The 27,164-nt window shown below is 33.4% G+C and overlaps 1 protein-coding gene across 5 annotated transcripts in view; it reads left to right on the forward strand.

Annotated features, from left to right (window-relative positions):
- The window catches only part of Mettl15 (methyltransferase 15, mitochondrial 12S rRNA N4-cytidine), a 182,357-nt gene extending 156,789 nt beyond the window's left edge, over window positions 1-25,568 (forward strand). For 4 of the 5 annotated variants that reach the window (XM_074043292.1, XM_074043278.1, XM_074043297.1 and 1 more), the window contains one exon: window positions 21,707-25,568. In XM_074043292.1, the coding sequence (XP_073899393.1) occupies window positions 21,707-22,149 (443 nt within the window). In that variant the 3' untranslated portion in view covers window positions 22,150-25,568. The remainder of the gene's footprint in view (window positions 1-21,706) is intronic. The other variant, XM_074043305.1, reaches the window with a different exon arrangement.
- Window positions 25,569-27,164: the final 1,596 nt, after the last annotated feature.

Genomic DNA, 27,164 nt, shown 5'->3' on the forward strand with positions numbered 1-27,164 from the left:
CTGGTGGAGTAGCTCAAGGTGAAAGCCCTAAGTTCAAGCCCCAGTACCACAAAAAAAAAAAAAAAAAGAAAGAGAAAGCAGTGAGAAATTAAATTGTTCATTCATAAGAAAAATCCAAACTTTTCTGGTACTGAAAATGAAGACTTGAATCTACCAAGTACCTTAGAGACTGTCCAGTTGAAAAAAAAATTGGTCTAATAACTGATTAAACTAAGGCTAAGGAGGTTCAGCACTTTACCCAGAATTACAGCCTGATTAATGAAAATGGGAAAGTCATGAATTTGAACATCATTGGGAATCTGCCTTTAAGAAATTAACTTTTCTATCTCTGGATCCTAATCTATAGTTTTAGAGAAGTAACAATGTGACATTAGAAATTATATGAAGATGTACCACAGGAGCAATTGAAATATTTTCAGCATGATTGTGATGTGAAAACACATTAGGGCTATGACAATGATACAGCAAATATGAGAATGTTCACATATGAGTAAGTAAAACCCCATTTTAGTAAGTACCTTTAAAATACTGAGTTCTCTATGAGTCCATTTTTCTGTCTTCAGTGTCAGTCCAAAATAATTCAACTTTATTGATGATATGATTTTTTTGGAAAAAGAAAATACATTTCCATTTTATTAAAACAATTTAGTAACTTTTATGTGTGGGGGACATGTTGATTTGTGCCTATAATCTTAGCTACTGGGGAGTTGGAGTTCAGGAAAATCACTGTTTGAAGCCTGGCCAGGCAAAAGTTAGCAAGATCCCATCTCAAGCTGAACATGGTGGCACACATCTATAATCCTGGGAGGCATAAGCACATGGAACGCAGTCTGAAATTGGCCCTAGCTAAAACTGTGGGTCCCTATTTAAAAAATAGCCAAAACAAAATGAGCTCCTGTAGACACTTATTAAGAATAAAACAATCACTTTTTAAAAAATATTTTAGGGGCAACCCTCTATTGGGACCCTGCTTGCCTGGTGAGAGCTCCTGTTTCTTCTCACTCGCTTTAATAAATTCCATGCTTTGACGCTTGCCCCCCAAAAAAAAAAATTGGGGGAAAGATTGCTATATACAAACACTATACTAAGCACTGTAAGTAGAATGACGAGCAAGTCATGTATAGCCTATGTTTTAAAGCTTACAAATTAATTTAAAAATTGATGTTTAGTCTCATAGGTGATAAAAATTAAATCTTCCTCATACTAATATGTTCTAACAGTATTAACAATAACATGCTAGCCTACTAGAAAAACTACATTGCTTTCCAGTGTTCTCATTTATTAATCTCTAAGTCAAAATGGTATATATTCCTTTCTTATGCTTTGGGAGTACTTTGAAGAAAAATAATGCTCTGCTAAAATATTTTTATTAATTATAAAAATCCTTATTAATGACAAGCGATATGTGTATGTTACATATGCACACACACACACACATACTTATATATACATCTATAAACTTTTAAACTCTAGGAGAAAGAAAATTTATGTACTTGATTTGGAAAAAATGTCTGTGGACTAGATCTTGCAGAATTGATGTATATTTGAAATATTGATGTATTCTTGAAGATGAAATAGATTATAGACATCCCTTGAATTTAAAAAAGACTATTTTTTCAAGAGTAACTGCTCATATTTTAGATTATAGATTTTCCATATTCTGCTGCTTTTTCTGTTCTCTGGATAAAGCAATCACTGACAAATGATAATCTAGCCTAATGAAAAGATCTTTCTTCAAATCCTGGCTTTATAGCTTGCTTCCTGAATAAACTTGAACAGTTCTAGACTTCATCTTTTTTATTTTGAAATGGAGTTCAATAATAGTTATGGTAATGCTGTTGTTATTTCTGTTTAGCAAACATAATCATACTAATCATGTTCTGCTTAAATCTGTATTAAAATTCACTGGCAGTCTCACAGTTTATGCTAAAATCAAATGCCAAACAATGTTCAGACTATTGAGATTTAAATTAAATTCACAAATTAGATAATTGATCCATTCAAAGTCAAAAAGTGACAAAAGATTCATAATATTTGAATGGGAAAAAGAAGAGAGGAAATCTTGGTATATGTTTGTTACTCATGTTGATTAAATGTATAGGCTTATGCTGTGACTGAAACTTTTATGTAACCTCTATTCTGACTCATGAACTGGGTACATGGCCAGAGCTTAATGAATGCTTATTGAACAAATCAATCAATAAAATGATGTTTACATTTCCAACCAAAGTAAAATGAAAATTCAGGGGATAAAAAAGTATAAATGGGATTACTGGGTATCAATTGTACTTTGCCCTTCATGTTGAAATGGAGAGGAGACCTATGCTTCAAGTCTTCAGTATAAATTAAAGCAGCATGAGGAACAGGCAAGAATCCTCTACATAGAGAATAAAAAACCCTCAAATTCTTTTTCTAGTTCTAGTACATATTTCTTCTGTGAACTTGATTAAGTCACTTAATCTTCTTGATCTTCATTCCTAATCTGGAAAATAAAGCTAGTTCTTGCTATAACTGATAAATGAGATGGTGTGGAGACATATTCTGTGAAATTTAAAGTTTAAGTACACTTATGCAATTTTTTTTCTTCTTTCTATCCAGAAACAGGGTAATTCAGAGAACAAACAACTGATCTACACAGAATTCTTGAGTGTGGTCTTCTACTTCTCTGACCTTAGCCAAGCAGCTTGATCTGTGCTAGTTTGATCACTTTATTTTGAGCTGTTCTTCCCTTAGGGCTTATGTGACTTTTAGGAAGGGGAAGAATAATTATCTTTTTGTACATTGGAACATGAAAAGTGTATCTTCCCACAGAAATAAGCTTCCTTGTGAAATGTCATTTGATAATCTAGTAGCATAATGCTACCATATTAATAGTGTTTATTAAATTGAACTCAAAAGAATCAAAATGATGATTTATGCCTCAACTTATATCTGAAGTCATCTTTTTTCCAGCAAAGTTTTGTTAAGAGACTTTCCAAATAAATAAATAATTTGTAAGAAATAGTCATTTCCATAAACTTTTAGTAGGAATATAAACTTTTTCCTGATGAAGGTAATCAAGCTAGTTTTGCAATATCCTTATTGTTTAATAACCTGTATGTTGTTGCTTTCTCTATCTTTCCCCAAAAGAGCTCTTTGTATTACATTGCCACGATTAAGAAATAGAAGTGAAGGTGTCATAGTGTTCAATTATCATTTAGTTGGAAAATAGTATAGTCGAAGCTATAGTCAAATCTGGATAGCTTGCCAGTGTAACATAGCTATTGTTGCTACTACCTATGATAATACACTTATTCTCTTGCCATTTTAAATTCCTTAAGTTATGCACTGTTTGTATTAATATGGTAACTTTATTGAACTAAATTATCAAATATTATTTCATGAATAAACTTGTAAATAAATGTCCTGTACAAGGAGTCCAACTTCAAAGAGAATGAAAAGTGAAAGGCACAAAATGGAATCAAACCTGGAAATCTTCCCTCTTAAAAAAAATCTAACTAGTCTTATTTGTGTTGCCAAGTAGAGAGTAGGGAATGTCCCAAACAAACTGATCAAGGTACAACCCTAATCTAATAATGATAAGTAATAGTAACACTGAGCTAATGCTAGGTACTGCCCAAAATTATTTTCATAAATTAACTCATCAGTCCTTAGAACAACCCATAAAACTGGTGTATTATTTTTATCCCCATATTACAAATGAGAAAACAAACATAAAGAAGTTAGGAACTTTTGCTTTTTTGTTGGATTGAAAACTAAAGTGTCACTCTAGACCCTATACTTTTAATTATGATATATCTCTAGGTCCCTTATAAGTAAAGAACAGCATTCACTATTGCTTTAGTATACTGACAGCTCATGTTCAAGGATATCACATCCTTGAAGGGAGACAGTTGTGTAAGCCAGTCAGCCTGTACACTTTGTTCATGTATACATGAACAAAGGAATATGGCAACTTATAAGAAAGAACAGAGACAGTTAATGGGGAGAGGGGTTGGGTAGAGGTTATAGGCAAGGAGACCTGTGAATTAAGGTTTTGACTGTAGAAATTATGTCTGTTTATGGAAAAATCCCTGGCACCCAGCAGAAACTCATCAATTGCAGAAATTAAAAGGATGAATGAACAGATAAAGAACTAAGTAGGATTTCAGAAGGAGAATAGAAGACACGCAGTTCCAGATCCAATCCTAGGACCTAATGCAGTTCCAAATCCCTGGAATTCCTCATTTTCTTGGAACTCTGTCTCCCAATCTGACTTGAGCTGGGTCAGATTCTTAGAATAGTAATTAAGAATAACCAAGTTCTCTGAATTTCCTTGATTTGGGCTTCATTTTAAACTGCTTCTAGGGAATAAGAGAAAGGAAAATGCATCCCTTTGATTATAGCTTTATTTCTTATTATTTGACAGTTTATTTACTTCTGAAGTGAAAATTAAAGTGATCTGCTTGCATTGTTCTTTTTAGCACATTACTGACTTCTTCATTGATACTAATTTTGTAAAGATACATCTAAATAGCCAGGTCATTTTGTCCTTTACTGGTTAAAAAAGAGCTAGTTCTTATAAACTAGTTGTTTAGAAACCTTTAGTAGTAGATGTTCATATGAACTCTCCATTTGAAATCTAGATAAAGCATTTTTAGATGTCAAATGTATTGCCATCTTGATTTTGAGATTTTCGTGATTCCGACCTTGTCTAGATGATATGTATAATTACATGTCCTCCTTATTTCACCCCCCTTCCAAATGTTGAGAGGATCACAAGTTACCAGCACCATTCTAAAAGTATTAGTGTCACATACTGGCTGTTATTGTTGGAAGTGTTCTTTGAAGTATTTATTGAAAGTTCACTTGTGCTAGGCACTAATGAGGGCACAGAATGATTATGATTTAACCTGCAAGTTGAAAGTTGTTTTATGGTAGTTATTCTATTGTGTCACCAAAGAATGATGAAATGTAGTTTCCTAAAATATCCCATGAAACCACTCTTTCCTTCCCCCTGCCCATCAAATATGAGGCTGCACTGAAATTTCTCCCCATCTCTCTATAGTGTTTCCCTTATCAGGTTATTCTGATTTCTCTCTCTCTCTCTCTCTCTCTCTCTCTCTCTCTCTCTCTCTCTCTCTTTCTCTCTCTCTTCTCTCTCTCTCTCTCTCTCTCTCTCTCTCTCTCTCTCTCTCTCTCTCTCTCTCTCTCTCTCTCTCTCTCTCTTTTTCTCCCTCCTTCCTTCCCTTCCTCCCCTCTCTGATGTGGGTCTAACCCATGACAAGTCTCTGCCTGAGTCCCCAGACTGTTCACAAAATTCTTTGAAATCTCGGTGGACCCTGCAGTGACCCCATAGTTATTGCATTTTTTGTATCTGAAGAAGAAGCACCTATGAATACTGCCAAATATAATGGTTTGTATCTTCTAGAGCAGCAGACTGAGCCATAACCTGGGCCCCCTTGAACCACATCCTAGGCAGCTAAGGAGTTCTAAAATGTAATTCTGGGTCTGAGACAGTGACTCAGATGAGTTCCTGCCTAGCAAACACAAGACTCTGAGTTCAAACCCTGCCAAAAAAAAGTTCCAAAATAGAATTCTGGTAGCAGAGTCCTGAGATAGCACAGGTCAGGGAATGCTGAAGTCCCATAGGCCCTGAAAATCATCTTGCCTTCAACATTCTAGCCTGCCTTAAAGATCTCTGGAATGGTTTCACGATTGTATTAGGGACAGAAGCAATAAGAAAGATAGATAGATAGATAGATAGATAGATAGATAGATAGATAGATAGATAGATAGATAGGCAGGCAGAGAGATGAGAATGGATTTCTTAGGGAAATTACATCACATGATTATGGAGACTAAGAAGTCCGAGAGCCTGCAAGCTGGAGGCCCTGGGATGTCAGCACCCAGACTCAGTCCAAATGCAAAGGATTCAGAATCAGGGCCAGACTTGGTGTTGCTCACCTGTAATCCCAGCCACTGGGGAAGTAGACATCAGGAGAATTGCATTTTTAGGCCAGCCTGGGCAAAAAGTTAGTGAAACCTCAATTCAACAAACAATCTGGATATTAGGCTCACAACCCCAGCATAGGTAGGAAGATCATGGAGTCTGACACAGGCAAAAAGCAGGAAATTCTTTCTGTAAAATAACTGATTCAAAACACAAGTGAGTAAATGTAAAAATGATAAAAGAAAAAATTAAAACTTTAAAAAAAAGAGCTGGGAATGTGGCTCAAATGGTAAAGCATCTACCTAGCAGATGCAAGGCCCTCAGTTCAAACCTCAGTACCACAAAAAAAAAAAAAAATATGAAAACCGGTGAGATAACTCTCTGTCTAGCTGAAGGCCTGAAAACTTAGGGAGTGGGAAGACTGGTATAAATCCTAGAGTCCAAAGATGTGGGAAGCCTGGAATTCCAGTGGTCAAGGGCAGAAGATGAACAGTGTCCTAGCTCTAGGAGAGAAAGAAGAAATCACCTGACCTCTGCCACTTTTTTGTTCTACTCAGGTCTGTATATGAGAGAATGGGATCTACTCACATTGTGTGTGTGTGTGTGTGTGTGTGTGTGTGTGTGTCGTGTGTGTGTGGTGTGTGTGTGTGTGTGTGTCGTGTGTGTGTGTGTGGTGTGTGTGTGTGTGTGTGTGTTTTCCAGTATTTGGTCTCTAGATATTCCTTAATTGTGTCAGATTAGCAGTTACAGTTAACCACCCCAAGTGTCATGCTCCCATTGTCTTGATGAATAGAAGCTCTCTTCCTCCTGTCCATATTAATTTCTTTATCAATAGTTGCTTGGCTACACTGTCAGTAATCTTTTCTGTACCTGCTTTTTTATTCTTTACCCTACCCAGGCTGAGAATTTCACAAATCATTCTTTTCTGATTCCCTTTTAATTATAAGTTCTGCCTTTAAAAATCTTTTTTTTTTTTTTATCTCATTTTACTGTAAGTGGCCAGGGCTTGGGGCAGGTAGGAATTATGTAGCACCTTGAAGCTTTGTTGCTTAGATATTTCTCATACTAGATATGTTAGTCTATTATGCTTAAGTTCTGCCTTCTACAATGTCCTAGGACATGAACACAGTTCCACCAATTTCTTTGCAGCTCCAGTTTCCAATACCCTTTTCCCATTTTTGTATGAGGTTTCATCAGGATGGACTTTACTATTCACATTTCTACCAACATATCTAAGTAGTCCCTAAGAAGCCTTAGGCTCTTCATGAAACTCTTGTCTTCTGAGCACTCACTACAATTATCCTTAATGTTTGCTTATGACAATCCAAGCTTTTTCTAGCATGCTCCTCCAAATTCTTCCAGCCTCTACCCTTTACCCAGTTCCAAAAATGCTTCCACATTTTCAGGAATTTGTCATAACAGCAGCCCCATTTCCCAGTACCAATTTTCTGTCTTAACCCATTTTGTACTGCTATATTAGAATACATGAGACTGGGCAGTTTATAAAAATGACAGAAATTTATTTGACTCACAGTTGTGGAGACTGGAAAGTCCCTGACTGAGGAACTGCATCTGGCAAGGTCTTATTGCTAAGTCATCAATGGTGAGCAGGTGAAAGAACAAAAGGCCATGCATGCCAGAGAAAGGGAAGGAACCCAAACTCATCTTTTTATTAGGTATCCCCTGGGCCATGACTAACACTCCTGTGATAACAGGGTTAACCCATTCATGACAGAGCCCTCAGGACTCTCCTGTTGTTCCCACTTTTCAGCACTGTTACATTGAGGAGTACATTTCTAACACATGGACTTGAAGGACACATTCAAACCATAGCATTTGCCCTGTTTTTTTTTTTTCTTCTTCTTTTTCTTTACCTTACTTTCCTGTTTCTTATATGTCTCATCACCCTTGCATTATAATCATGGATCCTGTTGCTGCTTTCTATTGTGTCACTGAATAATGGAAAAAGAAATTAATTTTGGAACTTTATTAAAACCTAGAGTCAAATTCTGTCATCAATTACTAGCTGTGTAAACTCAAACAAATTCATAAACTCTCTAAGCCTAAACCTTTCTAAAATAGGGATAATTGTTCATAATTTATAAGATTATTGTAATGATTAGAAATTGTCTTTAAAACTACCTAACCTAGTGCTGGCACCATGGTAGGTACTTGACAAAAGCAAATGAATACAAAAAATTTACTTAATCTACCTGTTCATAAAATGTACTTCACAAACATATGTAAAAGATAATTAAAATTCATGATCATAGATGTGACTTATTAATTAGTAAATACTATAAACATTAATCATAAGTGATTAATGAATTCATTACTCAGTAACTAAAATTCATGGTCATAGAAAATTACAGGACCTTCATTTTTCTTTTATAAAATATGTATGTCAAAATTTTTGTTACAAAATTTAAGAAAAAACTTTAAAAACCTGTAATTCCATTCTGCCACTCTAATGCAGGTATAATATTGCATTTGCCTTTATCTCTTTATTTATTTTATGTATTTATTTTCACATTTTTGAGTTAGAATGATTGAGTGGGATAATTTTGAATTTTCCATTTAATATATCACCGTGCTTAATTTTTATGCCACTGTACTACATATCAGTTACTTACTGTAGTTTACTTAATTATTTCCTTATTATTAGATATGTGGCTTACTTCCAAGTGGTAGCTATTATTAAAATCCACATAATAAATAAGTTGGGCATATTTAAGGGATATTTGTGGGGATGGGTGCTTCCCTTCTAGGCTTAATTCACTAAGGGAGATTAATAACATATGTATGCCTTTTAGCTCTTGAAACAATGCTTTCTAAAATGCATACACATCTTTCCAGAAACAAGAAGCTTTCACTGGACGTTATCCAAAGCACTATTCCTTTAGCAATTTAGTAAGATAGAACAGGCAGAAAAGTAAAAGATGGGAGGGGGCAAGTTCAGTGTTGGTTTTGGATGTATTGGGGGAGATATTTATAATTTATGATTTAATTAAAATCCATATCCTATTGGCCCTTGGAGAATTTTATCATGTAATTTTCAACTCAGTCAGATAACCTGTTAGCCTTTCAACAATCCTGTTGTGATAAAAAATGATGAAAACACACAAATTCCACCTTCTATAAGCTTTATTTCAGCAGCAAACATTTTTTAAAAAACCATTTCTAGTATAATTGAGAAGTATTTTATTGCAGGTAAGTATGCTAAAGGAGAGCAGGTAACTTTATCTTGGAGTGCAAGGATTAAGTTGGAGTATGTGCTAACCTCACAAAGGAAGAGGAGTGTTGTTGAATCGCTTCTCCTACTCTCTTCCAGGTCTAGGAAGTAAAGATGACCAACTCTGACAGCAATACTGCACCAAATAAAATATTCCTAAGGGTTTCAAATTAAGTATCATATTATGAGTCTGAAATACATTGGGACCTCCTGCTTAGATTTCTGCTTTTTTTTTATAGCACTTGGCAAATAGATCTCAATCGCTCCTTAAAGATTTATAATCAAACCTAATATTGACCACCTAATACATAATAGCACTCATGATTCAGTTTAAGCTATTCCATCCATGCTGAGGAAATTAAGACATAGCTAGAATATAATTTGGTTTATTGAAAAATATACAAAAGCAATTAGTATTTAATTTTGAACTGTTCCTTATTTTATTTCATTACCTTTTTGCTTATGCCTATAATTTGATTTTTTTTCTTATTATATGAGAATTTCTTATTGTATGAGCTCCCACAGTGAGCTCATGTTGTTATCAGACTTAACCTGGTTGGACTTGGGGATTAGATGAAACTCTGAAGAAGTTAAAAAAGAACCTTAATGAGTAAAGCCAATTTTATCCAGAATCATTCAAGTTCACAGATTTTAATCAACAGTTTGAAATTCTTAATATTACTTGAATTCCAGATAGGTGAGAACTTAACACTATATTAAAGGATTCCAGGCAAAAGGACACAAGTTGCATCACAGGGACTTATTAAATGTGATGAAAATTCAACAGACGCATGCCAGCAAACAGGTGCAAGAACTGAATTAATTTTTAAACTCTAAAACTCGGGGGGAATTGCAATGCATCACGTTGACAGCCACAGCACGTTGCTAATTTCATTCACAAGCTTAAAACTCTCAATACATTTGAACATGTGAATGTATGAAATTTTTAAAAGTGTAAGTAGCAAAAATGATAATTTCTCTCTGGGACTTGAAGTCATTTATCTAGTGAGAAGCATGGTGTTTTTTATGAATGAAATCTATCTTACTGATTTCCCATACAAATTGTGTTCTGCTGTTATGTGTAGTGTAGACTGATACTAAGCAAGATTTTCTCTTCCTTTTAATAAGAAATCCTTTGTGAGTCAGGAGAAAACTTGAGTATTCATTGATATAGTTTCCAGCTTCTTTGATCATACATGAGAAAAGTCCTCAATCAGTGCTGTGGTGATATTAAGTGGTATAGTATTCCTGGAGCTAAAGACAAACAACAAAAACAAAACAAATGGAATGCAGAGCTTTTTGGGTGGCATGATTACAAGTGGTAAATTGCAAGCCAAAAATCCAGCTAACTTCCAGTTTATTCTCACCAGGAATTCACCTACTTTGAGGTTCCTCATCCATTTAAGAATTTGATAGAAGCAGTAAAGCATCTCCATGTAAAGTTGAACATATATACAAAATCTTATAAAGACTTGCAGGAATTCATGAATTTTTATATTTATAGTACATCTTGATCTTTGGGATTGGAACAGTATCTTTTATTCACTGGATTTTCCCCATTGCCACCTAGTGTACACAAATCTCTATACCTGGGATTGGGGAAATAAAAATAAGAAAAGGTCAGTTGGCTTTTTACAACACAGTTCAAGTTGATAGGCAAGTAGTTCAAAGTGGTAAGTAGTTTGTTGAAATATGTATTAAAAGGACATTACACACAGGAATAAATGTAAAAACAATAAAACAATTTTAAGAGGACATTACAAAAGCTTGCTATAGAAAATGATACCTTAGTGAGTATTAAGGCTATGTAGGTAGATGTTAACCACATGTAGAGAAAAGGCATTCTAGGCTGCAGGAGCAGTATATATGAAGGCACAGAGATGAGAGCCAGGAGCACTGCCTTTCCATTGCTAAAATTGTATATTTACAAGAAATGTGTAACAACCATGTATGGACAGATATTTCAGTCTCTATCAACATTTCTCAAGAAGCTTTAAAGAAAATAAAAGGAACTGGGCTTACTTTCCCAAGATTCTGGCCATTTCAACCCTTTATTCCACTTTGTATATAAGCTTGTCCCCCTCATTTTACTTAGCAGGGAAACAATAAGCACACATTTTTAGAATGTAAAACTGTAAAGAGCTCCGTTCTTAACAAGTGAGTCATGAAAAGCCCATATGTACTACATTGGATGGATCTAGATTCTTAATCCAGTACATGTAATCTGTACCTGATCAAAAGTCTTCTGATAATGGCACCTGTCACAACTGTTTCTTTTTTAAGCACCCATCAAGACAGAGGATGAAAAAAGAGAGACAAATGCATAGTCTAATAACTTGAGCTAACAGTAGGTTATTTTCAATAGAACAAAAAGGACAAAAGCCAAAGGTATTCATTACTGTTCCCAGGGTAAGAGACCAGGGCAGTTGCCGCCTTCACCAGATGTGCAGTTTTAGGCCTGACAATACACATCTCCCCAAGGGAAATGTAGTGAGAAAGCTAAACTCTTACAACTTGATGCAAAGTGATTTGGCTTCCATTAAAACATCTCTCAGTAAAAGGCTATGCAGTCTTAGCGTAAAGATTCCATACATTTTTTTCTCACAGAAAGTGAGATTGTTATATAAAACACCAGACATGGAATCAGAGCTTCTGGAGATCACTCTAAACCATGTGCTATCATCTTAACCTCCTTTACTTCTACTCAAGATGATGAATACACCATCTTAAGATTATTGCCTTATTTTTACCACATTTAAAAATATGGAAACTCAAAAACACTGAATTGTATGAAAACTCATATGATAAGTTAGAAAATAAATAAAACTAATATTGATCTTGGCTTCTCAGAGTATAACTCAGATAAACTAGCTGAAAAGGTTATGCTTTTTTTCTGCAATGTTTAGGTCCACTACATATTACCCAAAAACAGATTAATTTGGGAGCAGAATTCATGGTTCCAACTATTTACAGTCCCTGTGAATTTAGGTAGAGACATTTAACCCCTCAGTTTTTCAGCTTCAATTGAAAATAAGAATGTCTACTTTTTTTCTCTTAGAAATTTTGTAAGGACAAAGTTTGTAGAACATGTTTAATACAAAATGTACTTTCAATATTTTCCCAAGAATATTACCCATAAAACAAATTCTGTGATATTGTTTAATTTTTGTTCAAAGTAAAAACAGTTTCTATTATCAAAAAGTTGAGAGAACAATAAAGTTGAGTAAACAAATAGCTTCAGAGCTTTTCTGTGAGTATTGTGACTCTCCAAAAGAGGAGTGTAGCATGCTACATTTCCAATACATACTTGACAAAGACGCATTAGCATTTGCTTGGGGTGTTATAGTTCTCAAGGTTACTTCCCTGGGAACAGAAGTTTGGAAAATGCTGTGCTATGGGGGATCACAGTTCTTTTTTTTAATTATTATTTTTGTTCCCATGATAGTGTGTGCAATCATGTTTTATAGCACTTATCATCATAATATTTATATGTTACTCTCTTCATTCAATTTGAATTTTTGAGGGCAAGGACTAAATATTTTAATTGTAAATGTTTTAATCCTCAATGTTTAGTTCATTCTTGGTAATAAATTTTGGTAAGTGAACAATGTATCGTTAAGGGTATATGTGCACTGAAATTTTGCCAAATTTTCCTGATATCACTTTAAACTATAATTGTTTCAGTCTAGACCACTTGTGCCAATAGTAACCTCAGATTCAATTTAGGTAATAGGCAGACTAAATAAATGGATCAGTGAGGGGACTGTGAAAACAAAGGGAATGGGTTCAAATGACCTACAAATATATATAATTTTTATTGTACAACTATGCTTGAGAAAGAGATACCTGTGCAGAAAGATATACCATGAAAGCTAAAGGAATAGGAAAAAATGGAGAAAAAGTTTATGTTCTGGAAAGGCCAGAATACAAGTTGTATACATTAGATGGCAAGAGAAATCTAGAAGTTTAATTTTGGCAAATAATCTCTTGGTCAGGTGGTTGAAACATAATGTAGATGGTCTGAGATAATGACGTTAGGATTCTTAAAATTTTTGACATTGGTTTTTATATAGGATCAAACTAAAAATTAAAAATAATAGTTTAACTGTCCTTACACTATTATAAGTCTTCATATTTCTAAGACTTAAGCACTTCTTTGTAAACTTGGGAATGCACCACTAATTTGCACATTATGAAGTTTCTATCCTTATTCTGGATGCTGAGATCTTCTAGTCTCATGCCTAACTCTAATAAGCATTACTCACATAATTCAGGGGCTTTCAATAGCCTTCTATGTGATTCACTCCTCTGTTAGTCTAGGATGAAAGAATTTGTTTGGAAGAGTGTTCAGATTTAACATGTTAAATCTTTTCCCTACCTACTCCATTTTGTAACTGAGAATGGTAAATAAATGCATGAGTGGCATTCATAAAGTGACTATTTTATACTAAGTATGCACTAGATACTCCTAAACATGTTTTAAAACTTGGTCTTCACAATTATCCTGTGAGAAGAGTTAGAGTTATAAGTGTTACATCTTGTAATAGGGAAACAAATTCAGATGTTGCCTCACATCGAATACCTACAGAGAAAAGCATAGTAATTGAATTTAGTCCTCTTTCTTACATTCAGCATCATTTTTATTACCCAATGTTCTCTTAATATAAATACTGTCATTTCTTATGTTTTTCCAGAGGTGAATAAAATGTATATGTATAAACATAGTACTTACAAGCAACTTGACCATGACCTAGATGAAGATAACTACTAAACTGTTGTGACAGATATGTAGAATATTAATAGAAATACTATATTCACTGGATGGATGGCTTCAATAGTGTGGTAATGTTTTGTTTAAATTAGTTCAGGCATTTACTGAAATTCCAATCAGAATATTTATTTTATATACTTTGATTAATTATTCCTAAATTTAATTTGGAGCAGCAACATAGAATATCTAAGAAAATTTTGAAAAGAAAGTTAATGGTAGACTGAGGTGGGAGGCAGTGTTGGGGAACAGGTGTTGTTGCAGGTAGGGGATTATTCCACCTGATAGCAAAACTTCCTAGGAAAAATTGCAATGAACAGTAATTAAAATAACCTGGAATTGGCAGAAAAATAAATGAATGGTATGCAATTGGAAAACCTAGGAGCATTTTCATTTGTGTATTGAGATGAAATATATATCAAAGTGGTACTTTAAGCAGTAGAAAAAAAATGTACTACTGTATAAGGGGCTGGCAGAGTGGCTTAAGTGGTAGTGTGCCTGCCTAGAAAGCATGAAGCCCAGAGTTAAATTTCCAGTACTTCCCCCACACCAAAATAAAAAAATAGACTTTGGGCTAGAGTTGTGGCTCAAATGGTAGAACACCTGCCTGCAAGCATAAGGCCCTGTCTGAGTTCAAACCCAAGTACCACCAAAAATACACTGTTTAAGAAATAGAATATTTGGCTACATGGTTTTAAAAAATAAAACTAGATTTTAACCTCATACTATTACTAAAATTGTTTTTAATATGTATTAAAGAAATGAGACCAGGAAGTACACTAAAAACTTGGGGTGATTATATCAATAATCTTACAATAGAAAAAGCTTTCCTAAATTTGATTTGAATTTTATGAATTCTCTTCATAAAATTTTTAGTGCTGAGGTTCAAGCCCCAGCACCACAACAAAATTAAGCCTTTTGTATTTCAGAAAATCTACAAAACTGAAAGTGTCATAATCTAAGAAAAATACTTTATATATGAGAGAAACGTTTACTATTCTTATTTTATAAATAACTTACAAATCAATAAAGAGAAAAGCAATATCATATCAAGAATATGGACAAAGGACTTGTTCAAGAAATTTATAGCTAAAACCAAATGGCTATTAGATTTGAAAGATGACCAAACCTATTAATTGCCAAATAAATGCAAATTAAAACAACAGTAAATTATTATTTGCCTACTATTAGACTGGTCAGGGTTAAAGAGTGATAGTTCCTAATACTGGCAAGGATGTGGTATGATGGACTTTCTCATGTACTATTGATGGAAGTAAATTGATTTCAATCATTTAGAAGCTAAATTTAGAATTATTGATCCAAATTTAAATGGGTATAAATACCCTCTAGCCTAAACAATTCCAGTTCTACATAAAGTACCAAATTTGTTTTTCAGATTGTGAATGCCATTTTACTTTGTAGAGCTTTCCTGCTGTGTAGAAATTTAAAATGTGTAATTTGCATGTTGATGATAACCTTTTTCATCTGAAAAATAAAAAATATTCTAAATGTTCCTGCTATGGTGACAATGTAAACTTCATCAGATCTTCTATCTTACTTCCCATTATATTCTCAGTTAACCGGTACTGTGCTTGACACTAAATATTTGTTAAATAAACAAAATTAATCATAATGCATCTATACAACTGAAATTATTTTTAAAGGTAAGTAACCAAAGCAAGTGGCAGATCATTCTCTCTTATAAGCCTATATGTACACATAAATTTCATATGCATTTTCTGTTAAGAAAAAGGAAAAGTAGTAATATTTACAATTTACTTCATATATAGTTAGTATTTCTTTTCCCTTTTGTTTTCTTGATAATGACATGTTTGTATGATTAAAGCAAAGTTGCACAACTGGTTTCTGCAGACACAGAATTTTAAAGCATATATTTGTACCTTTTAAAATTTATTTGTTATTTTTATTTATTTTTTTAGTGCTGGCTATCAAACTCAGGGAATTCACAAATGCTAGGCAAGTGCTCAGTCATTGGATCTCATCCACCAGTCCCACTGTTTTTACTTTTAAAGTACAAATGTCGTCATTCTTCCAACCCTCTAGCTCTTTTTGGTGTAAAGGATTTATAGCAATGAACAAAGTCTCTGTTTTTACTGAGTATTCTAGTGTAGGAAGACAGATGGTAAAGAAAGAAATATTTGTCCCTGATAAAGTGTTACGAAGAAAAATAAAACATTGTAAGGGAGCTAATGTCATGATGCTTTTTTTCATGAGTATATTCAAAGACTAACTTCTTATTTCTGTGATGTTTGGGAAGAAACCTAAATAAAATAGAGAGTAACCATCCTGGTTTGTGAATGCAGCCTTCTAAGTACAGATTGAAGGACCTGTGCAGGACTATGCCATGGTTTCTTGAGAACAGAAAGCAGGGTTGGGAGATGAAGTTGGATTATCGGGTCCACTAGGAGTAGGAGGGATTACATATCGTATATGGATGTTGGGCCAAGGTATGAACTTCAGTTTCTCTTTTATGTAATAGAAAGAGGTAGAGTCATTTTTTTTCTTTATTCATTTATTCATATGTGCATACATTGTTTGGGCCATTTCTCTCCCCTGCCCCCTTCCTCTCTCCCCTACCCCCCTCGCTTCCAGGCAGAACCTGTTCTACCCTTTTCTCCAATTTTATTGAAGAGTAGACATAAGCCATAACAAGAAAGACAAAGCGTTTTTGCTAGTTGAGATAATCTCTCAGCTATACAGAGAGATTCCTAGCATCACTTCCATTCACATCTGTATTACAACCCGAATTGATTCATCTCTACCTGACCTCTTCACTACTTCCTGGTCACCTTCCCATATTGACCTCTGTTGTTTTAAGGTTACTGTATTAGCTCCTCTGCCGTGGGGACATCAAACACTTTCAAGTTTTGGGTTTCCTACCTATCCCTATTCCTCCCTTATGTATTCTCCCCTTAGCATGTGACCCAAGTCTAATAATATTACTGCATTTGTTTTAGATCTAAAGTCCTCTTATAAGGGAGAATATATGATTTTTCGCCTTCTGAGCTTGACTGACCTCGCTCAGAATGATGTTCTCCAGTTCCATTCATTTCCTTGAGAATGATAAGATTTCATTCTTCTTCATGGCTGAGTAAAATTCCATTGTATATAAATACCACATTTTCTTAATCTAGTTGAAAGAGGTAGAGACATTGAATAGTGAAGTGATATGATCTAATTTTTAAATTAAAAGTTTTAGTCTGATTGCTATGTGGAAAAGATGATGATGGCCTTGGTGATAGTGGTAGAATTGGCAGAGATGTTGGAGTTCTAGATACATCCAGATATAGATCTTCCAGAACTTGCTGATTTGAGACAAAAAAGAAAGAAAAATGATGTGGAACTATCAGAAAATATATTAAATCAAAAAAACACCACCAACAACAAATCAGATCTGGAATATGAGAGTGGTATGCCTCTAATGAGACCAAACTCTTTTAACAATTTTCTTGCATGTCTAGGGTCAATCTTCTTATGTCATAAATTTTCCAACATTACTGTGAGAGAGATAAATGCCAAATAATATCTCAAGTCATATTGAAATTAGACTTTGTTATCTCATACTGAGTTCAATGAGTATTTGCCTTTAAATGTGTATGTTTAAAGTATAACTTAAAAGCATATTGCTATTAAATGTATATTAGCCTTTAATTTTCTATTTTGTAGTTAGTTTTACTGACATAATTTTAATCTTTTGAAGTATAAGGAATAAAATAGTTCTGCAATTTTGAAGTCTTGAGAAAATCTGTGGTTTAAGATTTTACAGGTCTTAAAGTGAGATAAAGCTCACATAAAATCTTAGTAATATTGTGCATTAACTGAAAGAAACTTGAACTTAAACTCCTGAACAGCTTAGTGAGTTTTTAAATATCAATTTATAATTTCACTATTAAATTCTGCAAAGGAAATATGTAGAAAAACAAAGCTCAACTTGCTCATTTTTTCTGTATCATATAATAAGAACTTTCAGGCTTACATTTCCTGAAGTTAAAATTATTCGCAGGTGCTCAATTGCATGTGCAAACAGATTAATTAAGGACATGTACCCTATAATTATCAGATATAATGAAATACCTGCAGTCAGTTGCATTAAGACATTGTAATTACTAGCAAATTTGAGAGTTCAGTTGCGCTATTAGCATTATAATTTGATATAGAATACTGGGCCTATGTCATGATTTTTAAAATAATTCTATTCATTATGTTTTCAGTGACTAAAAATATGCTCTTCATTTCATCACTCGTTGATGGCATTATGTTTTTTATTTGCCCACCCATTTGTGTAAAGGAAACTCTTTGTACTTATCGTCTTCTACTCATCTTTTCAACAAACATTTTTTTTGAGTGTTTACTATAGTAGCTTTTAATCTTGGCTGCATGTCAAATCTTCTGTGAGGCTTTTATAAAGTAGTTGATACCTGAGTGAATCCCTGAAACACTGTCTCAGTAGGTCTGGAGTGAAAACAGGAATCTTTATTTTCATCCAAAATGCTGCACATAACTGTGATGTGCACTCAGAGTTAAGAATTACAGGCTTTTCAGTCAAGTGCTAGGATTATAAGAGCGAACAGGAAATAGTTGCTGTTTGCAAGAAAATCAGAGTCAAATGAATGAGACAAGTAATATAAACGGGTAATTATAGTACAGTAATTATGGTTGGGGTAAGCATACCTCTTCCCACTTAGAACTAATACACATTGGTCCTGTGTTAACTAAGTCTATGAGTGGACTATAAAACACAAAAAGAGATTTTTCTCTCTTCACCAAACCAAATGATCCAAATTGCAATTGAGACCATGTTTTCTGCCTTACCTACTCTATTCCTTAATCAAGTGAATTAGCTATAGTAGATTCTGTGATTAAACTCAGGAAATGGAAAGGCAGAAAAACCAGTTTCTATTTCTGATTTAAGAAGATAAAAAAAAAAGGCTATGGGAAATTAGAAAGTGGTAACAGAATTGTGAAACAGTGAGCTCTTCAAAGGCAGGGCCCATAGCTCAGTGTCATTAATATTCCCCTCCTTATGGCCTCGTTGAGAATCCAGCATATGGATAAGGCATTAAATCTGATGTGGGTTTTGAGTCTTTTTTTTTTTACTGATGACTTGTTCCTATGTGGTCTGTATATACCTAAGAGAATTCTATCCCTGGCTCTCTGACCAGTGACTCTAATAAGGAAACTCATTTCTACTTTTTCAGAGGCAGAGGACATTTCAGCTTAAGAATTCAAAGAACCTTGCTTAATCTTTCATATTTGGATTGGTTTTTTTTTCTTCTTGTTTGCTTATACCATTGCCAGTTGATGTTTTGTTCTTTAATGTCTATTGTGCTTATTTTACATTTTTTTTAAAATTTCATTTACATGCTTTGCATTGTCAGCCTTTCTTCCTACAAGTTACAAACACAAATTACTACTACAGAGAGATAACCATGGAAATTTAGCCTGTCCAAAATAAAGGAGCTTATTTACCAGATTCCTCAAGCAACACCAAAATGCTCCACAGAACAGTTCATAGTAACTTAAAGTCCCTAAAAATAGGATTTGAGAAAGTTAACAAGACCACATCTAGAAATACTATCCAGGAAATCCACTGGACATAATCCAGGTTGGAATTCTATAAATAATACTAAGAAAGCCCCAGAAGGAAAGCTTCATAGATTAAAGTTCTGTTATCTTTAAGACCTAACTATAGTTGGAAACTTTTATTTTCATTCTCTGTGATTTCATAACATTAAAAAGTCCTAAATAAACCATATAAATAAAAGCTTGTCTGATTGTAGTGATGTTAATTTGTCAGCTGCAGGTTCATATGTACTGTGGATCTATCTAATGTGAGTATGAATTATATAAACTAGAAACTGTATGAAAATATCCTGCAGTACTTGTTGATCCATGTGCTACATGAATGTTTGCTTCCTATTTCACATGAAAATACATGTGTGTTAAAATGTATTTTATGTATGTTTCTCCTTTGAGAAAATTAGTTTTGAATTGTACAGGATTTTAAACGTGCAAGGACTTCAGGAATTCAACCTTCCTGGAGCTTCCTCCAAATCCAAGCCTCAAAATATGAGTAGTTGCATATTTGGTTAGATCTTTAGAATACTCTGAAACACCATTCTCCATATCCCAAACCATTGCTCTGGAAAACAGGAATTAGATGACAAAGGAAAATAAGTTGGTCTACTTCTTCCGCTTTGACATAAACATCTTGTTTCTGAGAGACATGGTTGTTGGAAAATAAACTCCCACTATCAACATTTTTAGCCTTTTGGAAAAGTAATTTTTGTAGACAAATGTGTAAGCCCATCATAGTGATTGTTTATTTAGACAACCACATTTTCAGTGCTTGTGCACATGATACGCATTTCTCTCGTTCTATGACCCAGTTCCCAGAAAAAGTTAATAAGGTATTGTCTATATTTTACTACTACTGGGTGTACAGATTACTGAAATGTAAACTAAAGCATCAGCCTTGTAAGATTTACTCTTTTGTACAAAGCATATTGAAGATACTCAAATGCCAGGATTGCAGTCATCTTCTTATACCTTCATTCACAGGAGATCTACAATGAAAACATTATTTCTCTACAGAATATTCTCCAGAACCTCCTGTTCTTTTGTTAACTTATTTTTAACTATTTCATTCCTTTTGATGCTATTTTGAATGGAATTATTTTAATTTCATGATTATTTATTGCTGGTGTATAGAAATACAAATGATTTTTGTGTGTTAATTTGTTTGCTACTATTTTACTTCATTTATAAATTATGATAGTTTATGCATATGGATTTAGGATTTTCTATTTATAATAACATGCCATCTTTTTTCCCTTCCAATCTGAATGCAGTTTTTGTTGTTTAGTTTGGTTTGTATAGTACATATCTATATCTCTGTTATAAACCTTAGAGTTTAGTGTTTTAATTTATCTTAAAGACCCCTACATTAAGATACGAATATTCATTTATCTATACTACATATCTTTTTATTCTTTTGAAGCTATCAGTTGATGTCTTTTATTTCAACCTGAAGTATTTTCTTTATGGTTTTTTTTGGGGGGAGGGCTGTACTGGGGTTTGAACTCAGGATCCTACTTACCACATGAACCATATTCCCAGCCCCCTTTATCATTTTTTGAATGCAGACCTATTGGCAGTGAATTCTCTTGCTTTTTGTTTATTTAAAAATATCCTTTTGGCCTTTATTTTTGAAGAATAATTTTAGTGACACAGCCTTCTCAAAAAACATCTTAACACTTTGAATGTTATCCCAGTGTTGTAAGCTTCCACTGTGCTAACAAGAAATTAGCTGTTATTCATGATTTTGTTCTTTATGGAATGTGTTTTTATTTTGCTGTTCTCATTATTTTTCTTTTCATCTTTGGCTTATATTAGTTTGATTATCATGTACTTAGGTGCAGCTCTGTTTATTTGTGGTTCCTTGAGTTTCATGTAGCCAAAGTTTTGAAGTTATGCATTGTGTTTCTTCAAATACTTATCCACCTCTTCTATTTCTCCGTCTTTGGTTAGCTCCAGTTATCCTTACGAGAGATAAAAGATATTTATGACACATTTTTAAAACTTGGAAGAATGTTTGAAAATAAGAGAACAAAAGATGAATGGAATGTCACAATTTCTTAGAAAATTTAGAGCATTAAGTACTGTATACATGCTACATAACCCAGTATATTTACAGTGAAAGATATTAGTGTTACATGTTCTCTTTTCCTGTTTTTGCAAAATCTGTTCCTAGGTGCATTTTCTCCTTCTGCTATTTATGCACGAAAAGACTTGCTACAACGACCTACCCACATTGCTACCAAGACTTTCCAAGCTCTTCGCATATTTGTGAACAATGAGCTCAATGAACTCTACACAGGACTGAAAACAGCTCAGAAGTTCCTGAGACCTGGTGGTCGCCTTGTGACCCTTTCCTTCCATTCATTAGAGGATCGCATTGTCAAACGATTTTTGCTTGGGATAAGCATTGCTGAAAGATTTAACCTAAATGTTAGACAGAAGGTGATACAAAAATTGCAGTTGGGTTCAGATCATGAAAACAATGAAAGAATCTCTGCAAGAGATCCTTTAATGTGGGAATTAATACACAAGAAAGTGCTTACTCCAAAAGACCAAGAATTACAAGATAACCCTAGAGGGCGCTCAGCCAAGCTTAGAGCAGCTAAAAAATTATGAGATTTATCACCATCTGATCTTCAAATATTCCCACAGTTTCTCTTAATTTTTTAATGTGATGTTCCTAAATAGCTTAATATAGCTTATAAAATGGAGAAGTCTGGACATTAATAGTACTTAGCATTTTTTTCTCAAAATGTAGGAAATTTAACATGATATAGAAAGTTCAACTCGGAGGAATGGCATCTCAAAACTGGAAAACTATGTTTATCTTTGCATTATATTTGCACAATCCTTCCTATGATGAGTAAATTTTTAGAAAAGAATTCTATGTTGTGTTTATCTAAATACATAAACTGTCAAAGAGAAAGATATTATAATCATATCTACATGCCCTCAATTCCAAATTAAGTATTTCAATTTGCAACATACTTTCTATGCCTCAAATAATTAATGATCATGGAATGAATTTTAATTTCCCTAGTTGTGAATAACTAATTACTATACCTTTCTTGAGTATAGCTTTTTACAAATTTTAATTCTCAATATTATTTTTAAAATGTATTATATTGATGAATTTTACTTCTGGAATTATAGTTCATCATTTTAAAAGGATTTTTCAGTACGATATGGGCTATGCTTCATGTATTGCAAAGTGCAAATCTAGACTTGCCCTAACAGCCCTCACAGAGACTTATTGCACAGAACTTACATTTACCCTTTAACATTTATGTTCCTTGCCTTTAGTAAATAATATAATCTCTTGTCTGAATCCTGTATTTTATTTATTTTTTTATTGTTGTGCTGTGTAGGGGTACATTGTGGCATCTACAAAAGTTCTTATAATATATCACATATATCATATTTGGATTCACCCCCTCCAACATTCTCTTTTATCTCCCCCTCGCCCCATTCCTGGAATAGTTTCAACAGTTATAATTTTTCCATTTACATACATGTGTACACAGTATTTGCCCTATATTCACCCTCCCACAACCTTTCCCCACCTCCTCCCCGCTCCCTCTGATACCAACCCCCTTAGGCAGGACCTGTTCTGCCCTTCTGTTCTTCAATTTTGAAAAAGAAAAAAATGACATTTTTGCTTGTTTAAGATAGCTACACAGGGAGTTTCCTTGTGGCACTTCCATGTATATATGTATTATAGCCCAAATTGGTTCATCTCTGTTTTTCTTTTTTCCACATTAGTCCCTGTCTTATGGTTGTTTCAACAGCTTTAAAATTTCTCTTGGGTCCTGTATTTTATTAGTGAATATTAATTGTACAAGGGGGCTATATTCTGATATTTCCATAATTCATATAATGTACTTTGATCAAATTCACTCCCTATTACTCTCTGAATCCTGCATTTTTAATTGACCTAGTCAAAGGAATCCAGCAGTCTATTTGAAATAAGAAAACTATGTTTTATTCAATATGTTAAAATGAATTCGCCTTTAATATTTTTAGTATAGTAACTATAGATAATAACTATGATACAGATAAATATTTATCTGTGCAATTGATTCATAATTCTCATGTAAACAATATGTAAATATACACTTCTCATTTACTCAGTTATTCAACAAGTACTGAACTTGGCATTAGAAAAACAAAAGTAAGTATAGTACACAAAGGCCACAGTGCCTTTGGAGCTAGTAGTTTAGTGGAGGAGAATGATATTAGTTAAACAATCACAAAAATTGACATAATGTGTATATAATGTGTTATGTGCACTTTGGTAAATGCAACCAGAAGTAGTACATGGTACTTTCAGAGCATCTAATAGGGCTTTGATCTGTTGGAGGAAACCAGGTCCCAGAACATGAATTTCAACCAGAAGGATGAGCAGGAAATAATTAATTAAAGGGTACATGGAGTAGAGAGAGGATATGATGATTAAAGATTCATTTACATAAAGATGTAAATGAATATTCTGTTTAGTAGTTATTCTTGAAATCATATACTAATTTGCACAGTGAACTATGTCTTCAAATACAGGAAAAATTCATAACAGAGACATTATGGTTAAAAATTCTAAATGAATTCAAATAATGAAATACTATTATAACTATATGGGTAAAATAGATAGGAATTAAATACAATACATGCCATTACCTCAGGCTTACTTTCTCTGTGTAATATTTAACTTTAGTTCCCAAACTTGTTTGTTCCTTTTACTTTACAGGCTTTATTTAAATCTGAACACCCCCTACAAGGAAATCAGAATTTAAAAAAGTTCAAAGGAACAGTGTGCTCAAAATAAAAACAGGAAAATGCACTGAGGACGCTGATCACCTAAATATTACCTGAAGAATTTTGTAAGCTTCTCTTTGTATCTAAAACATATTTGTGTATAAGAAAGATTCCCAAGAGTAAGTACCCATCTGAATATCTGATTAGAAAATAAAAGACCTGCCAGGGGTGGTATCACATGCCCACAATCCAAGCTACTCAGGAGATGAGATTGGGAGGATTCAGTTTGAGGCCAGCATGGGTAAAAAGTTAGGGAGAACCCCATCTGAACCAAGAAGCCAGACCTATAATCTCAGCTACTCAGTAGACATAAATTGGAGGTTTGACTGGCTTGGGCAAAAACAAGAAACCCTATCTGAGAAGTAAAAGCAAAAAAGCTGAGGGCATGGCTCAATTGGTAGAGTACCTACCCTAGCAAGTATGAGTCTTTTGAGTTCAAATCCCAGCACTGCAAAAAAAAAATTAAGAATAAAAATTAAAAGCCCAAACTCAAATTCAACAATAATTCACTTATTTCATCATTTTTGTATCTTGTATAGGATGTAAAATCAGGTAGAATTTTTTTTTTCTTTAGTGTTAATGGAAATTGCAATAGATTGTTATTTTCCCTGCCAAAATTCATGTATTTCCCAGGACTTCAGAATGCAACCTTATTTGGAAATTCTGTGATTTGAAAGGGAAGTGGTTAAGATGAAGTTATTCTGAAGCAGGACAGGCCTTTAATCCAATATGACCGGTGACCTTATATAAAGAGAAAAAAGACAGAGACACAGGAGAAATGTGGAGGCAGAAATGGGAGTGATAAGTCTCCAAGCTAAGGGACACCAACAAGTATGCTATGAGAAAGGCATGGAGCAGAGTGTCCCTCACAGTCTTTAGTAGTAACCTACCCTGACACCTTGGTTTGGGGCTTATATCTTCTAGAACAGTAAAATATATTTCTACCATGTTAAGCCACTCAATTTCTGTTAATATGTAACAGCAATCCTAGGAAACTAACACTCACATTTTTTAAAAATTTTTTTAAATCATTCTTCAACGCATACAAAATTACTTTCAAAATGTTCTATCGCAAAAATATGTACCACTTCTGTTACTAGACTTTGCTTATGATGCAATAAAATGCACAAATGAGTTTTAAATGGTTTTTAAAGGGTTAACTCTGGAAAATGGATTTGGGAAATTCAATCAAAAACACATAGAAAATAAAAAACTGTTACAATGAACATGCAGTGCTTTTTTTAATAAAATATTTTGGAATCTCTGTATTGACTACCTCCTACTAATCATCAGTATCATGTAGAATACCAGTTGATAGGCTTTTGGTTTGTCACTCAAACCAAAATAAAATGAAAATAATTGCTACTCAATTTTTAGTTGACATCTCTATTTTGTTTTATTTTTAAATGAATTCATTTTTTTCTTTGTCATCTTTGAAGATGTTTGTTTGTTTGTTTTCAGAACCATTCATTTAAATGTATATACCTTTGCTATTTCATGTAACATTTGTGTATAATTTGGGCTTTAAATTGTGATATTGAAACATTCATTATGCTAAAACAATAGCTTATAAGATTATACAGTGCAGCAACTGGGTTTTTGAAATTAGCTAACATGTCTTAAAGTTTACTTACAAATATTTGAAAAACATGTTTTCTTTAGTCTTTGCAGAGTATTAAATATATCAGAGGTTTCTTAAAAAGATCCTATGCCTAATTTTTTGCATAAGAAACATAATTATGATCCTGTATTGCAGGCTTTCAAAATAATTTTTATTTAAAATCTTTCATTCAAAAAGTATGAGACGAGACAGTTCTTAATGAGACTTAATGTTTACACACACAATGTTTATATTTATACAATAATCATATTTTAAAGAAAGAAATCAAAATAAATACCATTCTTGCTTTTTATACTACTCCTTCCCTTTCTCTATTCACATTGATATGTGAAATTCTTATACCAACACAAGTGATATTAATTTATGATCATAACTCTGGACAAAGAAATATTTACTCTGGCAAACAGAGCCCTATATTTTAGAATCATTGTAATCATAAAAATTCACTAAGAATTGTTTCTGCTTAAAATTCTGTATTTTAGTGTAGCTGTTTTCCCATTCATTTTTGTAATTGCTGAGGTATTCTAATAGATATTTTCACATAAGCAGCATTAATAGAAAAACATAAGCATTGAGATATGAAGGGAATTTTGTGAAGTGCTTGATGACAGAAATCTTGATCAGAAACGTATTTTTCTCAGAATCAAAATGCCATATGTTTCATGTCGAGTGGAGCATAGTTTGTAAAAAGCATCACATATTCTAAAGAGGCTGGGTTGTTGTAAAACAAGCTTAACTATTTTTATATTTTCTCAAATTTCATCTGTTTGTACCTACTATCTCCAACTAATGTTTGGTAACATACTGGGTAATCTGCAAGAATACTAAGAACATTGATTTTTTTTATCTAATTGCAGCATAAACTCAAAAACATTAGAAATTCTATAGAATTAATTATTTATGATAACAAGGGTCATAGTTTATAATGCCTATCACAACATTCTTCACAGACTTTTTAGCCACCTCACTTTTGTCTGTCATACTCTACCTGAATTATAAGACAGAAAGGTAAATAAAATTTAATGCTCTAATATGCAAAGTAGGAGATTGCCTCTTCAATAACATGACATCTCCTTAACAACATTTTACCTTAAATACTGAACACGTTGTCTACCATTACCTATCATTACTAAGATGGTAGCATATTGCAGCTGAAATCAAACAAAAAGACATGAGCGATTTCTGATTCTTGAGTAATTGT

This window comes from Castor canadensis, chromosome 1, assembly GCF_047511655.1.
Source record: "Castor canadensis chromosome 1, mCasCan1.hap1v2, whole genome shotgun sequence".
NCBI classification, from domain to species: Eukaryota; Metazoa; Chordata; class Mammalia; order Rodentia; family Castoridae; genus Castor; species Castor canadensis.